Source organism: Hemibagrus wyckioides, linkage group LG21, assembly GCF_019097595.1.
Source record: "Hemibagrus wyckioides isolate EC202008001 linkage group LG21, SWU_Hwy_1.0, whole genome shotgun sequence".
Taxonomy (NCBI): domain Eukaryota; kingdom Metazoa; phylum Chordata; class Actinopteri; order Siluriformes; family Bagridae; genus Hemibagrus; species Hemibagrus wyckioides.
The window spans coordinates 10,957,757-10,975,861 of NC_080730.1; the positions used below are offsets into that span (position 1 = coordinate 10,957,757).

At 38.9% G+C, this 18,105-nt stretch overlaps 1 protein-coding gene across 2 annotated transcripts in view; it reads left to right on the forward strand.

Moving 5' to 3' along the window:
- Positions 1 to 796: 796 nt before the first annotated feature.
- Positions 797 to 18,105, forward strand: part of phf2 (PHD finger protein 2) — a 43,016-nt gene continuing 25,707 nt past the window's right edge. Inside the window, exons 1-5 of one of the 2 annotated variants that reach the window (XR_009203047.1) lie at positions 797 to 1,367; positions 15,191 to 15,276; positions 16,026 to 16,140; positions 17,207 to 17,367; positions 17,658 to 17,799. Coding sequence is in view for 1 of the 2 variants with exons in the window: in XM_058373497.1 (XP_058229480.1) it covers positions 1,270 to 1,367; positions 15,191 to 15,276; positions 16,026 to 16,140; positions 17,207 to 17,367; positions 17,658 to 17,799 (602 nt within the window). In the remaining variant the exon portion in view is untranslated. The remainder of the gene's footprint in view (positions 1,368 to 15,190; positions 15,277 to 16,025; positions 16,141 to 17,206; positions 17,368 to 17,657; positions 17,800 to 18,105) is intronic. The other variant, XM_058373497.1, reaches the window with a different exon arrangement.

Genomic DNA, 18,105 nt, shown 5'->3' on the forward strand with positions numbered 1-18,105 from the left:
GGAGACAGAACATGCCATTACAATCTAAAATATTTCTGTATGATAGAGGGGGGAAATACTACCAAGTCAGGTTGTGTCATGCTGATAGACTCGTCCCCAGAAAGACTGAGTGAGGGGTGTGCACATTCATGCAACTCTGCTAATGTAATTTTATTTTATTTGTTTCCCCCCAAAATAGTCTTTGTTCTGATGTTTGATGTGAATTTTAACTGAAGCTCTTGACCTGTATCGGCATATGATTTTATGCATCGTGCTGCTGATTAGCGGACACATGACTGGCTGATTGGATAATTGCAAGAATGAGCAGATGTGTGCTTACATGGGATCCTAGTGAAGTTTGCTTAAAATCTAGTGTTTTACAGCCCCCTAAAATTTTAGTGCTTAATACACTCATAATAAGACTACACAATTTCCATTTTTATATCAGTATCAACTGGGACATAATGTGCTTAGTTGGTGGAAAGCTCATGAATAAAAATGAATGTGGGTCTAATAAATAGTCAGAATATTATTTCACATATTTAAATATTAAATATTGTGGACCCTTACAGTTAAACTATATATATATATATATATATATATATATATATATATATATATATATATATATATATATATATATATATGAATGATAGGAAGTTTAACTGTAACATAAATGTGTGTGTGTGTATAGTAGCTATTCATAGGGCTCGCCAGTCATTTTCTCCAATATGGTATAATGCCGGTCATATTTGCAAATAAGCTCGCGCGTTCGGTTTCATCCAGCCCCCACGACTTCAGTCAGTGTGCAGAGCTGACGGTGAGCTCGGCGAACGGTTCCGCCGTTTTCTCCGGTGATGAAGCCTGCATTCAATGCACCGGCGCAGACGCTCGCGGGGAGATCTCGCGCTCTAACCGCCCCCAAAACCTCCCGCAAGGAGCCGCACTAATGCCATACACTCATCTGAAAGCCCGCCTGAGCGATATCATAAGGAAAACATAGCTACATTGTCTTATGCTTTTCGGACACACTACAGTAGAGTGTAGTCACCAGGGGGCATGCACGCGGTATTGCGCTTCAGGAAACATTGTAACCTCTGCGATGCGCTCGCGGAATAATTCAGCCTGTGTGCGTGATTCGGGATCTGCTCGAGTATGAATGCTTGGACGGCGGAGGCGCGAGCGTGCTGACGGTCTTCATATTGCCGTGTCGGTTGCCTTCCCTGCTGCCCCCGTCTCTTTCTCTTTCTCCTTCTATCTCCCTCCGCCGCTGTTGGGAACTGAGCTAACATGGCGACTGTACCAGTGTATTGCATCTGCAGATTACCGTACGACGTAACCCAGTTCATGATCGAATGCGATGCCTGCAAAGACTGGTTTCACGGCAGGTAACGACTTTATATCATTTTTAATATTTCCGAATTGTGTACGGATGTGCCTCTATTTCGTCCTTGTGTGCTTTACTCGCGCGGTATAACAGCTCTACGTTTGTGTTCGCCCAAAAGCGCGAGAGGCCGCTCGAAGAAGAAGGCGGAGTTACATTTAGCTGTCTTTCTATAGACATTTTGGTCAACATTTTGTCAGCTTCGACTGTATTTTTTTGTCGTTTCTAGTGCTATAGCGGGAATGGCTCGTGTATTTGGGGCTTTTTGTGCGCTTTGGCCGTACACTTGGCGTGTATGGACTCCTGTAGTGTTGTCGGGGGAGAGCAGAGAGCAGTGGGTTCCTGCTGTGGCTCCCGTTTATTTCATTGCGTTTCATTTCCAGCTGATATTTATGTAGATCCATCCGCATATTTACCTAAATATTGATATGTCTTAGGAGGCTCGTTGTGTTTGAAACACGGTTATTTATATAGCCTAGAATCTGCCCTCGCTCTCCTATGAGGACACGGGTCGCTTCGTGCTGGAGGAATAATAGGCTACTTGTGCCAGAGATTGCACGATCATAGCTCTTCTGTCACTACACAGCCACGCACACACATGTTTATCGATCAGAACCGATTATATTTAGCAAATGAGTCCCGCTTCTCATGCTCGCTGCCAGCGGAGCCTAAACGTGTGGGCACCGGAACCCGTCCACTGACAGCGGTGTGTAGGCTTGTCGTATGAAATGAGTTCAGTCCGCCGCAATAATGGAAGTCATTTGCTTATATATATATATATATAAATATATATAAATTCATATTTATATTATCTCCCGGATTGGTGTCCCTGAAGAATGCAGACACGTTTTTGCGCGCGAGCCCGCTTAGATGGTGAAGGTTCCCCTATAAGAGCGTGTTGTTCATGTAAACAGTTGAAGGAGAGTTACAGCTCATTGACAGAGAGAGAGACATTTACGCGCCTATTTTAACCCTTTGCTGATCCGTGTGTTCTTTAGGGGGGAAATAAAAGTCTGCTGATCATTTGAAAACCCTGATTACATTATTGTGGTTTTTTTCCTGCTGTAGTTGGAGAAATTAGCAACAAACTGTGTCCTAAATTGTTTGATGGGCTGCTTTTAACTACCAACATGACTCTAAAGGGGGTGGTGGTGGTGGTAAATGCTTAGTGCCCGAGGGGCTTAGTGCCCTGTAACGATATCGTTAAAGCTGCCGATCCACCTTATTAGGCTTTAAAAACGCATAGCGAACGTGGACGGTCTCAGTAAAGCCTGATAAAGACACCGCTTCATGGACACACGTGACACATGAGTTATTGTGCTGGTCAGACAATGGCCTGGCCCTGTGTGCCCTGTGTGTACTTTACATGATGCTGCGTAATGCATGTCTGATGGTTTGTGAAGACAGAAACTGACTGAATTGTCCCGGATCTGTCTCTATATCTGTCCTGCTCATTCCTCACACTTTCAGCATCTTTCCAGACATTGTTGTGTAGACACGGTTGACCAATAACAGACAGATAAAGCAGCCTGACTCTGTCTTTAGTGAACGTGAAGCCTTGATCTGTTTTATGCTATTCAGTTGAGTAGCCCAGGGTTTATTTCATTATTCATGTGTTGCATTGACACCTGCAATGTTGAATAAACATTAAGTGGGTTTAATAAACCCTTACAGTGTCAAGTGCAGCCTTACTTATTAGTACTAATGTGTTAACAACAACAGTGTTGACTCCCTGGGTGTGAGACTGAACTTTAGGGAACACTTATTCTGTGTCTTCAGTTAGGACTGTGTGGGTGTGTGCAGTGACAGTATAGAGTTTTGACGATTATATGTAGTTTATTATTCTTAGGATATTTACATTTACAGCATTTGGGAGACATTCGTATCCACAGCGACTTACGTTTATCTAATTTTTTTTATACAAGGGCTCAAGGGCCCAGCAGTGGCAACTTGGACCTGGGATTTGAACTCACAACCTTCCAATCAGTAGTCTAACACCTTGACCACTTAGCTACCACTCATAAATCATAAGGTTATGATAATGTTGGTGTCCAGTGATGACTGGTTGTGATATTAGGTGGGAGGGCTAAAATCTAATATCTTTTAATAGCCCAGCAGGGAAACTATGAGGGTAAACTATTCACACACACACACATTGATACACACCTAGTTGCATTTGTAATTTATATCCCCCCCACACACACATTTTCTCCCCCAAAATTAGTCACCTGCAAATCCTCAGCCAATAGCCTGCTTGCCCGTATCATCCAAAAGCGACCACAATTTTTTCAATCTGCCGCCCATGCTGTGTCAGGGCATTGTAACACACTCCAAGGAACGTGCTATCTGCTGTCCTTGGCATACATGAGCTCACATACGCCAGCGAATGGCTAGTGACGTTGTGACTGACAGCAGATAGAGTATGCCACCCTGCCCACTAAGAGCACAAAGCCAGTTTTGCTCCCTTGGCTCCTTTCCACAGATGGCTGTGGCATCATGGAGATTTGAACTTGCAAGCTCCTAGTGACAGGACAAATGCTTTTCTGTTGCTCCACTTAGGAGCAGTGATTATGATTTTTTTTTTTATTGCTTTAAATAATATCCTAATGCATTTATGTAATGTTTCCACTGACTAACAACTACGGTGAACAGGTAAAAATTTTGTTAAAACAATTCTTCACCAAAGGCTTTTGGGTAAAAAAAACATCTACCTTATTTGCTTAAATCTGCAACAGTTTACACAGTTCACAAGGACCAATATATTTAAAAGCTAAAAATGTCTTATAATAAAACCACTGATAAGTGATGCCGCTCCATAACACATGTTGTTCATGAATTTTCTTTACTACACGCTGATTGATTATTACCTGACATTCCAGATCTGCAGATGTGTTTGTTGACTCTAATTATAGTGATATGTGACCTTCGTCGCATCACATTGCAACTAATCACCTACTCAAATTTAATTTGCGAGCTGTAAGTGTGCTCAGAAGTGCTGCTTATGCAAAACCATGAAACACTGCATCAGGTTTCCTGTGCAATACCAGATGTAGACGTAGCCACCATCGCTGATTTTACATTAGTTTTGTGGAACCTCCAAGTCTTTGTGTTTGGGTTGCTCTCTAGCGTACATGGAATCTTAACATACAGTCACAAGCATAGCGTCTTAACCACTGAGTTATTCCTGTGCTTGTTGTATTACTGCTTTGGCTCACAGAACTGACAGATCCCTTTGAATGAATGCCGTAATGTTTTCAAGATTATAACACAAGTCCATTCACAATGACATACTACCATTAGCAATTCAAATCCTTGAAAGACATATTCTCTTACAGTGGTTGCGTCAGAGTAAAGCAGATTTCTGCAGCCTTCAGCTTTTTAGCTCAGCCCTGCGTGGTCCTGTTTGTTGTGTGACTCCTTGTTTTGAGGTAGCAATGAATGACATCATCGCTTCTATCCCCGTCTCAGTCTGCTGGGCACAGAGCCAGTCTGAGAAACTGTGCGTTGCAGACTCTGAGGTGTATCCCATTAACAACAAGAGAAGCTTATTATCTGCAGCTCATGCCTTCATAACAGAGAAGTGCATTATGTGGAGTTTAACTCATTTTAACTCGTACATGTTTCCAGGTTTGGTTACTGAATTCATTTAAAAAGACAGTCATCCCAAAAAATACCAGGCAAATCTACAAGCGTTAATGAGCATTAATGTGTCGTAACAAGTGAAACTATTCTTTAACCTGCCTAATTAAACTCCTTGAGTCTAGTTTGCAAACAAACCTAACCTCAACCTGCACATCCTGTCTCTGGAAGCTACCAAATCAACAAAGATGAACAAATAACCATTTATTAAAACCGTGAGTTTATAAGCACAAACACATACAAACATACAGTGGCAACCTGTTAATCACTGTAGGACACGAGAGCCTTCCAAAGAGCAGACAGGACATGGAGTATAATGGAATAGAGAAGCAGTTCTGAACAAAATACTAGTATTTAGTCTGCAAGTAGAATATTATAGAATTTTCATATTACACACTGATCAGTCATAACATTAAAACTACTGACAGGTGAAGTAAATAAGATTGGTTTAAACCTTTCAAAGGGGTGGGATATATTATATATTAGCAAGTGAACAGTCAGTTCTCAAAGTTGATGTGCTGGAAGTATGGGCAAGTTTAAAGAACTGAGTGGCTTTGACAAGGGACAAATTGTGATGGTTAGATGACTGGGACAGGGCATCTCCAAAACAGCAGTGGTGTTCCTGGTATGCAGTGGTTAGTACATACCAAACGTAGGAAACTGGTGACAGGGTCATGTCACTGAATACTTGTTGAAGTGCATAGGAAGTGGAGGCTAGCCCGCCTGATCTGATCCCATATAAGTGCTACTGTAGCACAAATTGCTGAAACGGTTAATGGTGACTGTGAAAGAAAGGTTTGCTGTGTATGGGGCTGTGTAGCTGAAGAATGGTCAGAGTGTCCATGCTGAACCCTGTCCACCACCAGAGCCTACAGTGGGCATGTGAGTATCAGATCTGGGTCTTGCCACATTTTTGTTCAGGAATTGTTTGAAGAACATGACTAAGACTTCAACTGTTGACTTTCCTCCAAATTCCCCAGATCTTAGTCTGATCGAGCATTTGTGGAATGTGCTGGACAAACAAGTTTGATATCTTGTACAGTCCATGCTGGACAGCTGGAGCACGTGGCACAAGAGTCAATGTTATGGCTGATTGGTATATGTGAGACACTCAACATTGCATTGTATATCACACTTGAGTCATTATATTCCAACAGTGTAGTCTTGGCGGCCATAGGCTTACTGTAATCTTATACTGCAAAGCAAATCTATGTTAGGTTTTTTAGTCCAGTTTACCACTGAAAAATGGCTGCCAGCAGAAGGCTGGTTTAAATATTCAAGAGTTTAAAGACTGTGTAATAAATTCTAAAATAAGCTGTTATATGTGATATAGGTGACACAGTGGTGCAATAGGTAGTGTTGCTGGCTCACAGCCCCAGGGTTCCTGCCTTGAGCCTGAGCTCAGGTTACTGTCTTTTCACCCCTTACATGTGGGTTCCCTCCATGTTTTTCAATTTCCTCCAACTGTCCAAAAACATGCTGGTAGGTGAATTGCCCACATTAAACTGCCCCTTGAGCATGGTGCCCTGCAATGGCCTGGTGTCCTATCCAGAGTGCATTCCCACCTCACACACTTTGTTCTTGGGATCGGCTCCAGATCCAACACCACATTGACCAGGATAAAGCTGTTACTGAAGATAACGAAATAAATTGGAAACATATGTTTTACATAGCTAATAAATAAGTTACTACATAATTCATATTTTGCACAGATACTGTAGGACTTGTTAGTGAGAATTCACTTGTGAGAACTTGTGAGTTTTTCAATATTTTTCTGATAATGCAGTGTTTTCATGTGATGTCGCAAACCTTGTGTACTTTCCTATGTACTATTTTTTATTTTCTACACTTACAATTCCCAAATGAATGTGCCACACGGTGTAGTAATGTAAATGGTAGTGTATGTGAATCATGGAAGGCTGCCGGTAATTGCAAGCACAACCAAGGAGAAGCTGAATTGAACGGTTGTCTGTTCAAACATTTTGCTCTTTCAATATTTGTTTTTTTTTTTATTGTCATGATAGAATCTATGTGGTGAACTGAAACCGAATGTTGATTACATTAGCTCCCCCAGCTTAAGGTTTATTATAGTAAAATGAAACTTTATCCACTGTTTAACTCATTCATCCTCATAAGTCCATAGATATATCGAATTAATCAAACATTGATACGATATACAATTTAATTAGACAGTTTTAATAAACGCTATCACTTCTAACAAAGTTGTACTCTTATCCGTGTTTGCAGGTCATTCTGTCATACAGTGTCAGGAATCAGATAAGGAAGTCTTTTTGAGGTACTGAACAACTTGACGTAGTTTAAAGTGAGTTTGCAATGACTAAGGAATGTGATTGCGAGTGAGTTTGGATTTTATTAATATTGAGTTGGAGCAGAAGCCTACAAAAGTAATATTTTGGATACTTCAACTATATACACACATCACATTAAATCAAATATACTTTATGGTACAAATAAAAGAAATTATGGCAATTCTTTTTCTGTGCTTTGCTAGGGGTGAGCTATGTTTTCCAAACCCTAACCCTACCATAGAAATTATGTTATAAATGGATGTTAAAAAAATTATAATGATCCTAAATTCAAATAAAAAAAAAAAATGGAAATCTCAAAATTCCAATTCACAGAAATATAGAACTTCTATAAATTAGGCCAAAGGGAAAAAAAACCCTCTTTCAGAGTGGTCAAACAAATAAAAAACTTGTGTTCTGCTCAAATAGTGTGTATGATGTAGATGTTCAACAGGTTTGCCCAGTGTAACTGTTTAGTTGACACTACAGCTAGTTACTCTAAGTTAATGTTAGTTTGCTGGCAATCATTAACAGCTACCAGCCTAAGCTCTTGTCCACTTAACTCTAGTCCACAACTCTTCACTACACGGATCGTGTCAGATGTCTATATGCTATTGGCTAAATGGTGAATTCAACCCACTGAAAATGTATACTTTTCCCCGGGAGTCCTGGATGCTTCACCTTTGGCCTAGTTTACATAAAATCTATATTTAATGTAGTTTTGTAGTTTAAAAATCTCAAATCCATAACCTGTGGTTTTAAAGGCAGATTTAACACCGAGCAAATTCATAGAAAAAAATACGTTGGAACAAATGTACATTTATTAAATACACCAGAAAACAAAATCATACATTAAAATGAATGTATCCATACAGTACCCATACATTCCAGATTTATCGTAGCTCCAGTGCAAAACTAAGAAGAATAAGACTACACAATGTAGAACATTAGTTCATTTTGGGCCAAAGATGACGATAATGTATTTTTGCATACTGTTAACTAGCTCACCATACAAGTAAAAGATCTAGTGTGCTGCCCAGTCCCATGTTTTAGTTAGTTAGTCCCAAAATATTTAGGTTGCAAACATAAATAGGTTAAAATGGGTTGTTTTCAATGCATTACTTCAGTACATTTGGCAGGCAAGTTAGCTAGTTTATTGGTACACATTGGTACATGCGAAGGGAAACCATCTAGTCTGTAATACATCTTTTATAACAGTTGCTTCATTTTGACATCATGAATTGTGCTAGCAAGCCATGGGCCGACGTTCTAGCTGTGTTTCCTTTTCTGACATTGCATGTAAGAGATATTGTTTGTGTGGTTTTGATTTGATTATGGCAGGAAAGTTGTTTGTGACGTTTGTGCTGAACTTTATTGTATTTGTCAGTATTTCCACATACCTGCATATACCACATTATAAAAAGATGGTTGGTCAACCTTGCCGCTAATTAATCCAGCGAGAAAAATCATTCAGCCGTCAGCCAGAACACTCAGCTGAGTCTAGAGTGTAGCAGGCAGTGGTATAGTAACAGCACTGAAATGTGTCACCACCGTGAAATGTGTTGACATTTAGACAAAACTAAATACTAGGAGTGTAATGATAATGCATTTTATATTTTATGATAATTTGATATGTCTGTATAGTAAACAATATCATTAACATAAAATGCTGCTTATATTGCATGAGGAGAAATAAACATTTAAAACTAATCAAGACCTCCTCTGAAACAGTAGCTCAAATGAAGTTCTGTTAAAAAAACAAAAACAGGCTTTTCCTAGCATACTAGCTGGCACTAATAACACACACACACACACACACGCATATGCACAAACAGAGAGAGAGAGAGAGAGAGAGCGAGAGAGAGTGTCTGTGTGTGCGTGTGTGTGTGAGTGAGAGAGAGTATCTCTCTCTCTTCTTAATTCAGGCAGCCTTTCTTGGCTAATTTTATCCAGCTTAAAGAATTGCCAAAGTCTTTTACACTTTCAGGGTTTTTTTTGCCTTATTTGAGATTTGGGATTGATATTATGGCCTGGCCAAAGAGCTACAGCTTAATTAGCCATGTTAAAATTTTAATACCAATGCAAATCTTTTGTTATTGTCATTATCTGCTTCTATATAATGCTGTTCTATGCTTCTGATGATTCTGACTCAATCACACAAACACTGTCACTATTACCTTTGGGTTATTGCACTTATATCACTTAACACATTTTGATGAAGCTAAATGACAGGCACTGCTGATCCATGATGTACATAAAATATATAGTGCATTTAGACACCATTTGCATTTTGTGTATCATTACACTTTTACTAAATACCAAAATAAAAAGTCGAGGATTTTTATTTCTGGTTGCTTTAGGCTACTTGTCTACCAGGCAACGGTAGAAATAAACCCCACAAATAGCCTGGATAGAAATTCGGCTAGTCCCAGCCTCTCACTCTACTGATTTATCCACCCCTGCTGGAACATTCCATGATCATAAGTGGTGAAGTTTTTTTATCAGTTCATGACATCACTGGAGTTACTAACCCATGGTTGTGCCAGTCTATGATAATCAGCTGTGTAGACATGCACTCTTTTGCCCATAACTGAGTCGGAGAGTGTTTGTTTGCGCAGGCTGAGTGAGCATTGAATGTAATGAGAGTACATGAAGTACATACTGTACATAGTAAGATAACTCTGTAGTCATGTAAGTAATTAGAGTAGTATTACTAGAGTAAATAGTAGAGTATTAGAGTAAAACAATGTACCGTACTAATAGCATGTAAACGTTGAACTGCCAGTAAAATCTCTCAGATTCCCAGAATAATAACTCACCCCAAGGTATAACTTTGCTATTGGTTTGAAGGCTAATTGGTGAAATAATGCTTTTAGTGGAGTTCAAATTCATGACCAGTGTTGAGTAATTTGGTTCTAAATCTCAAAGAAGTGTGTTGTCACTCTCACTGTTATTCCCTTGTGACCACCCATGTGACCAGCAATGAGTCAAAAAATATGCAGCACAGTCCCTAGCAGAAAAATACTGCTTGTTATGTCTGAGATCAAGCATTTTCAGTTTCAGTAGAAGGAGAAGGAAGTCTTCTGCCGATGCAGGGAGTAAAAGTAATCCACAGGCTGCAATTCTCCTGTAGATTCCGTATTTGTGCAAATTCTGTTCCCGATACTGTGTTTGTTTTGTTGTGGAAAGACTTGCCACTCAAGTGAATAATTTATTAACACGCTTTTCTCCAGCTGCACCAGCCATGTGGATCAGGAAGATGTATACTAATGATAATAATTAGTACAGGGAAAGCAACCTGGTCCTAAATGGTGAAGCGTTTAAAAACACTGCCTAGTTGATTCATCATAGTTTCACTTTCATCTTCTTGCTCAGTTGGAAGCAATTATCAGTTACTTAAAACAGTTATTGCAGTTCTGTCTTAATTAAATGTGTTCCTGTGAGCTATTGTTACTGCCGCGGCTGTAAGTGAGCATTAGTAATGTATAAAAAGCATTTTGGAGTCACCATCTTGCTAACTTTAGACAGCCGTTGGAGATTCTCCAGCAGCATGCTCTTTATTATGACTTCTCTTGATGCTCAAAAGAGCAATGAAAACGCATTACCATGAAGGATTCAGCGCTCAGTGCAGCACAGGCAGCGGTCCATTCCCTCCAAAATGACTTCAGACGCTTCAGAATGGTTGGCAGCCTTCTTTGCTCAATAACGGTGCCGATAATTCTAGACCTGACTCTTATTTTAGTTTTGAGGTTTTGCCTTTATGGTTAATTAGCTTCATTGCACACTGAAAATATCTATATAAAATATGCAATAAAAATATTCTCAAAATATATACTTTAGCAAAATCAAATGAGATATAAGTATTAGTACCCCTGTTCTCATGAACGAAATGTAAGTGAAGCATGCTACTCTGTATATTTAACTATTTTCATCTAGGTCTCTCAGAAACCGTAAATGGTTAACATGACTTCCTGTTTCACTGGGGAATAAATATGCACTGACATAGAGACCCAGTTCCCTTTCATTCATCAGCTTGGAGGACATTAGAGTATACAAATGAAATGAGGCATAAGTGAGTTGGCCTACATTAAATCAGGCAGCATCTGCATCCATTCTTAGCGCAGTATTTAAGAAATTTAAAACAACCGGAGCTGTAACACACTTGCCTGAAAGAGGACACAAGTATTTTGCTACTATGCAAAGGATGAGGAAGGTGTTTAGAGTTTTCCAGCATCATGGAGATCTGCAGAAGATGGTACCATTTGAGAGTCACTAAAGTCTCGAAATCCAGAATGAGACACCGCCTCTGTGTAAACAGAATATTTGGAAGGCGTGCCAAGAGCAGGAATTTTATTTCATTTACTTGCAATGCAGGCATGCCAACCTCAAATTTTTACACTGCTGTGAGTTATGACTCATAAAATACACAGAAAGTTTTCCTAAATAAAAATGAGCCATTAGACATATGAATCTTGCTTACCCAGGTGATTTGAACTCTCCTATATGAACTGAAATGCCTGGAAGCCCCGCCCCTTCCCGGCATCTCACATGTGTGATATTTTTTTTATGTGTGAAGTTTGTTAAGGTAAAATCATCAGTGTATGTTTACAGCATCTAACATTAAACTAGTATATATTTAACATCAGTATTTATATTTATTAGATAAGCTCCTGAAAGTTTTTTTTTTAGCTTGGTCAAAACTTGCATCTTTTTTTCAGATGAAATAGAAATGTGGCTGAATATTTTGACTGGAAAGCATACGAAGAAGTCTAATCTAACACTTTACAGGTCATTTTAATGATAATGTTTATTATAAAATCATTTTAAACGCTGTTTGCTTGGACTAGTTTGACCAGCACGGTCAAATTCATTGCAGTAGAAACTGTAATGTGCATATGAACAGGGTTTGTTTTTATACAGAAAAGAACCCAATCCTCACAGTTAAATATGGTTGGGGATCTGTGATGTTCTATGAGAGGATGTGAACCTTGTTATTATACATGGCATCAGTGACTCCATGAAATACCAGGAGACTTTAAATGAAAATGTAGCTGATTGTGCCAGTAAGTTACAGTTAAATGACACTGATCCAAAACATATGCCTGTATGCCGGGTGGCTTTTGTCATCGCTTCCCGAGTTACCTTACCTAAACCCTACTTGAACAGTTGAAGCGGAGAGTCCACACAAAAAAGCCCCGAGGTGATATTCTGTATTGAGGTTATATTCAAGGTTAGACTTATGGTTAGATTTAGCTATATTTCAGTGTGTGTTGAAGCTAATGCAGCTCGAATCTTATCCAAGGATGTCATAAATTGTGCAGTTGACTGTATATATCTGCAGTGGTTTAACTAGAACCCCAAATAAACAAACAGTTGTTTTCGAAAGAAGTGAAAGTGGAAGATTAGAGCAGGAGAGAGATGAACGCTTGATACTAACTTGCTGTGTCCTGAATTTCCTGGTGAAGGTTCTTGTTTTCTCTGAGACAGTGATGATTAAGGGCCCATGTTTCCTACATGCGAATAGAGTGCGTATTATTTATCCTCATACAGGGTTTCACCCACTTATTACATTTTTAAGGTCCACATTTCCAAATGTATGAATGAAGTGAACATAATATTTTGTCCTCCACATATGGCAGTAATATCCTGCTGGAGAGTAGCCCACATGGGTGACTCCTATGGCAATATTTACTTCTGTATGGCTCCCTCTTCTGTCAGGAATGTGGAAGGTTTGCATGGGGACATGGAGAGTCCTGTTAACCCTCATCTTTTTACAGCTGCAGAGATGAACCAAGTGCAACTGAGTTCATGAGCTTTCAAGGAACTTGTTTTACACTTTGATTCAAATTGTGTAGCAGTTGTTCTTCATCAAACTATTTAATTTAAATAGTCATTTTGAAAGGGTTCCTACATGCATAATAATCATATTGTTATGAAAGTGGGTGGCAGCGATGTAGTGGGTAGCATTGTCTTCCAGCTACCCAACTTACAGTTCCAGGGTTTCAGGCTTGACTCTGAGCTCAGATTATTGTCTTCAATTATTGTGAAGTATTCTCCCAGTGTCCTTTTGTGTTTGCTCTGGGCTTTCCAATTTCCTCTCACCTCCCAAAACATGCTCGTAGGTGTAGTTGTGACTCTTAATTGCCTCTAGCTGTGAAGGTGTGTGTGTGTTTGTGTTTGTGTGTGTGTGTGTGTGTATCCTTGCTATAGTCTGGTGTCCAAGACAAAATGTATTCCTCCCTAATACCTGGTGCTTTTAGGATATTCTCCAGATCCACCGAGACCCTGACCAGAATAAAGTGGTTACTGAAGATAAATAAAAGAATGAATTTCAAAGATTCTTTTAAAATGTGAAACACGGCTTTGCATTGCAATGGATCTGACTAGTTCCTCGACAGTTACAGGCTTCTGTTGTTTTCTGTCTTGGATATTAGAGCCAGTTTATCTGGACACAGAGGTGCTCAGCCAAGGGTGTGTTTAATGTACAGCAATGCATCGAATAAAAATCTATACATCAAAACATGATGAAGAAACACACCAATCAGCCATAACATTAATGCTGATTATGAAAGAAAGTTGTCAGAGCACACAGTACATAACAGATTGCTGCATATAGCTCTATGTAGCTGCAGACCAGTCAGAGTGGCCATGCTGAAACCTGACCACTGCTGAAAGCAGGACCATATAGCAATGGGAGCAAGTGGCCTGGACTGATGAATCACTTTATTTTTTACAACATGTGAACAACTGGATCCATGTGTGTCCCTTCCATGAGGAAGCAGTGGCCTATTTCAGCAGGATAATGCATCCTGTCACACTGCAAAAATTATTCAGGAATGGTTTAAGAATCGTGACAAAGAATTAAGGCTGTGACTTGGCCTCCAAATTCCCCAGACTTCAATCCAAGCATATGTGCGATGTATCGGACAAATAAGTCTGATCCATGGAGGCCCCACCTCACAGTTTAAAGGACTTAAAAGATCTGCTGCTTATGTCTTGATGCCCGATACCACAGCACACCTTCAGAGGTTTTGTGGAGTCCATGCTTTGGCACCTACACAATATTAGGCAGGTGGTTTTAATGTTATGGCTGACTGGTGTATATTCTTATTGATCAACATGTTTTCATGTGATATTTTAAAACTATGTCTAATCACAAGTGCATGTGATCACAAGCTTGTGTGCATTTCTCGCTGATACAACATTTATTTATACATTTATACATACATTTATTTGTGAAGGGTTAACAGATATACTTGTGTGCAGAAGCAAAGACTGGGGTTTTGTACCAGCAGTGTAACAGCAGTGTGAAGTGACAGCTGGCGCATGATACAGAGTGTTTACTCTGCACACTACATAACATAATTACTGCATGTTGTACACTGTGAATATAGGTGTGTCTGCAAAATGTGATTTGAAGATGATTCTGTTCTATTTGTTCATTATTGATTTTTTTTTAATTAAATTATGAATAGTTACTGTATGTCCAAATGGTGTAACTGTTTTTGCTGTTTTCACAATTTATTACTCATGTAGGCTGAAATGTTACGAACGACCACAGGATGTAGTAGTTTCAGCACAGCCAGTATGATTGGTTGTGAAGAAATGTGCAGGCTTGTCAGTTATTTTCACTGCATTTGCAAAAATGACAAGCAGCTTCTTTGAATATTACAAAATATATTGAAACTTGATGGTTTAGTGTAGGTTCATTTGATATAGTTACAGCTAAGTATGGGTAGATCTTATTTTTTAATGAAATATCTTGTTTTTAATCTCAAGAGTTGAATTTGCTTACAAACACTGTGAGTTTTGTATGCTTTGGTCCATTTTAAAAAATCTCATGAGGCTTCATGAGGCTTTTTCTATTTTTGTTGTTTTGTAGCTGTGTGGGAGTGGATGAGGATGACGCACCGGACATTGACATTTACCACTGCCCCAACTGCGAAAAAACACACGGCAAATCCACATGTGAGTACTTTCTACCGTCAGTCTAACAAGCTTGAAACTCTATTTGCTTTCTAAACTTTCATTGTGTTACAGTGTTTTGAAAGTTTCTTTTACCGGATTACGAGCAAGAGATTTCAGGCACACTATATGCCATGGGAAAGCATCTGAAGATGAGACTAGAGTTTTGTTGTTTATTTATGTAAATGCTATGATTGCTCAACAGCTTAAAGAAGCACTTATCTGGAACTCCAGCTGCTCACAACACACAATGTTGACTTTAAATTTGGGATTTGTGAGCGGACTTATTTGTATATTCCCACCCATCGTGATATCCGAATTATAATTTGTATTATTAACCAACAATATATTGTGCAACCCTTTCTGTATTGTGTGTTATGTTTTTCATACTAAAAGATACACACAATAATTTTTATTCAGTCTTCAGAAACCGACTTTGCAAATAACACCCTATTGCTCGAGATTTCTACAGTTTATTAAAAGCATAATTATTTTTATTTTTGAGTTATTTCTCTCTGAAGCTCTTCCTTAAAAAGTCTAATAGTCTTTCCATCTGTTGCATGTAATTATTTATAGAATATAAAATAGCACAGATTTTTTTTGTGAAAGATATATTTTTATGAGTGATTGAGTTCAATGAATGCACCACTGCAATGCCTTTTCTCAGGAATGTGAGGTTAAACCAGGAATTTGGGTGAACCAGGGACTTTGGCTAAACCAGATTTGTCTGCCTCTGGCACTTTTCTTTACAGTGAAAAAGAAAAAGAACTGGAATAAACATGACACAGGGCAAAGCGGAGACGTCAAACCGGTTCAGAATGGCAGCCAGGTGTTTATAAAGGAGCTGCGCAGCAGGACGTTCCCCAGGTACAGCGGCATTTGCTCAATTTTACTTTTCAAGATTACTTTATTTTTTATTGATATTGTGTATTAATAATGCATAGACCCAGCACAGTGCAAGTTTTCAGTGCCTCTTTACCATCAATGGATGGCGCTCTTTGATCATAATTTTGATCTCAAAGGATGATTGTGCAAAGAAAAAGAGCAAGGTCATGCAGACGAGAATAGAATAGAATAGGATAGGATAAACTAGAATAATAGTATACTGACATATTATACAGCAGACTATAGGTGTTTACAGCCAATAAAGAAAAAATTGATTTAATAATACTTTAACATCAAATTACAAAGGCAGGGAAATCACTACTAGTAATGCAGGATAAACCCGGCTATGTGTTTACCTTTTCCCTATGGTGGCCAGCAGTCCTCTCCCTACACGGGCAGTCCGTTCTGTACCACTTCTCTGGATTACTGCCCTCCTGGCTGGCTCGCCAAATTTCTTGGCAATTATGAATATGAAAATGAATGATTCTACTCTGAACAATAAGAAAGGGAGAGGGAACAGTGGCTTAATGGTTAAGCATCCTTGCTCTGGGGGTTTGATTCCTGGCTCTGCCCTGTGTATGCAGAGTTTGCCTTCCTTGTGATTCAGGGGTTTCCAGTTTCCTCCACCAACTACAGACTATAGGGTAAATCTGTGAGCTCTTTGCCATACAGATCATGTAGTCAACTTCTTTTAATTATTTCTTGTTCACATTGTAAATCTAATGGAGATTGTTTTTTTATTTTCTTCTATAGAGCCCCTTTGAATGTTTTTAAAGAGTATTTAAATTTGCCATTGTGTGTGTGTGTTTAAAGTTAGTCAGTAGCTTTTGAGCAATTTTTTATCAATTAATCATGTACTGTTATTATTAATGTTTTTTTTGTCATTGTCTTTGAATACAATATTTCTGATTGTAGAACTATTTTGTTGCGTTAAATGTTTGAGGTTTCAGGTCACTTCATTCCCACTGAGACAGACAAATTTTCTGTAGTGTTCATACAAGAATATTATATAGATTTTACAAAATGTGCATGATGTGCTTCCTTGCAGTTCAGAGGATGTGGTGGTCAAGCTCAGTGGGAATCAGCTGACCTTGGACTATCTAGAAGAAAACGGCTTCAACGAGCCCATCCTGATCCAGAAGAAAGAGGGGCTCGGGATGACCATGCCTGCTCCCACCTTTTACGTCAGTGATGTCGAAAACTATGTTGGTAAGAACCCAAAATATACCTAAAATATAGTTTAAATATAAACAAGAAGAAATTCTATTTTGTCTTTATAAAATAAAATAAAACAGTAGTTTATTATCTGAACATCATTTACAAGCAGTCCTCTAAATCTGTCCTTTAAAGTCCTTTAATATCCTTTAAATCTGACCTCAGTCGTGTCCACTAGAGGGCACCAGTGCATCATAAATGTTTAACCCTGACCTGAGTTTCTGCTGAATCAGTGTTATAAATCATAATCAATGGTACTGAAATGTTTCTCTTTCTTACTCCAGGGCCAGATGTTCCTGTGGATGTTGTGGATGTCACCAAACAGACAGACAGCAAGATGAAGTTAAAAGAATTTGTGGATTATTATTACAGCACAAACAGAAAGAAGGTGTTAAACGTCATCAATCTGGAATTCTCACAGACAAGGTGAGCGCAACAGTGTAAGAATATAGCAGGAATTGTCCGTACTGTCCTGACATAAATAAAAACTGACAAACTATACATTACCTGCTCTTTACATCTTTTGACTTGTTTGCACTCAAGCGTAAATAAAAATGTATAGAAGTGTTTGCATCCTTCGGTGTTTGATCGATCTCTTGCAATCACAAGATAAGTATGACTATAGGAATGTAGGGATGAACACATGCAGTGCTGCCAACTGAGCAGTTTTGGTGTACTTTTAGTCTGTGTTAGTGACTTTAATAATAAAAAAGCCTAGGGTCAAAACTTGTG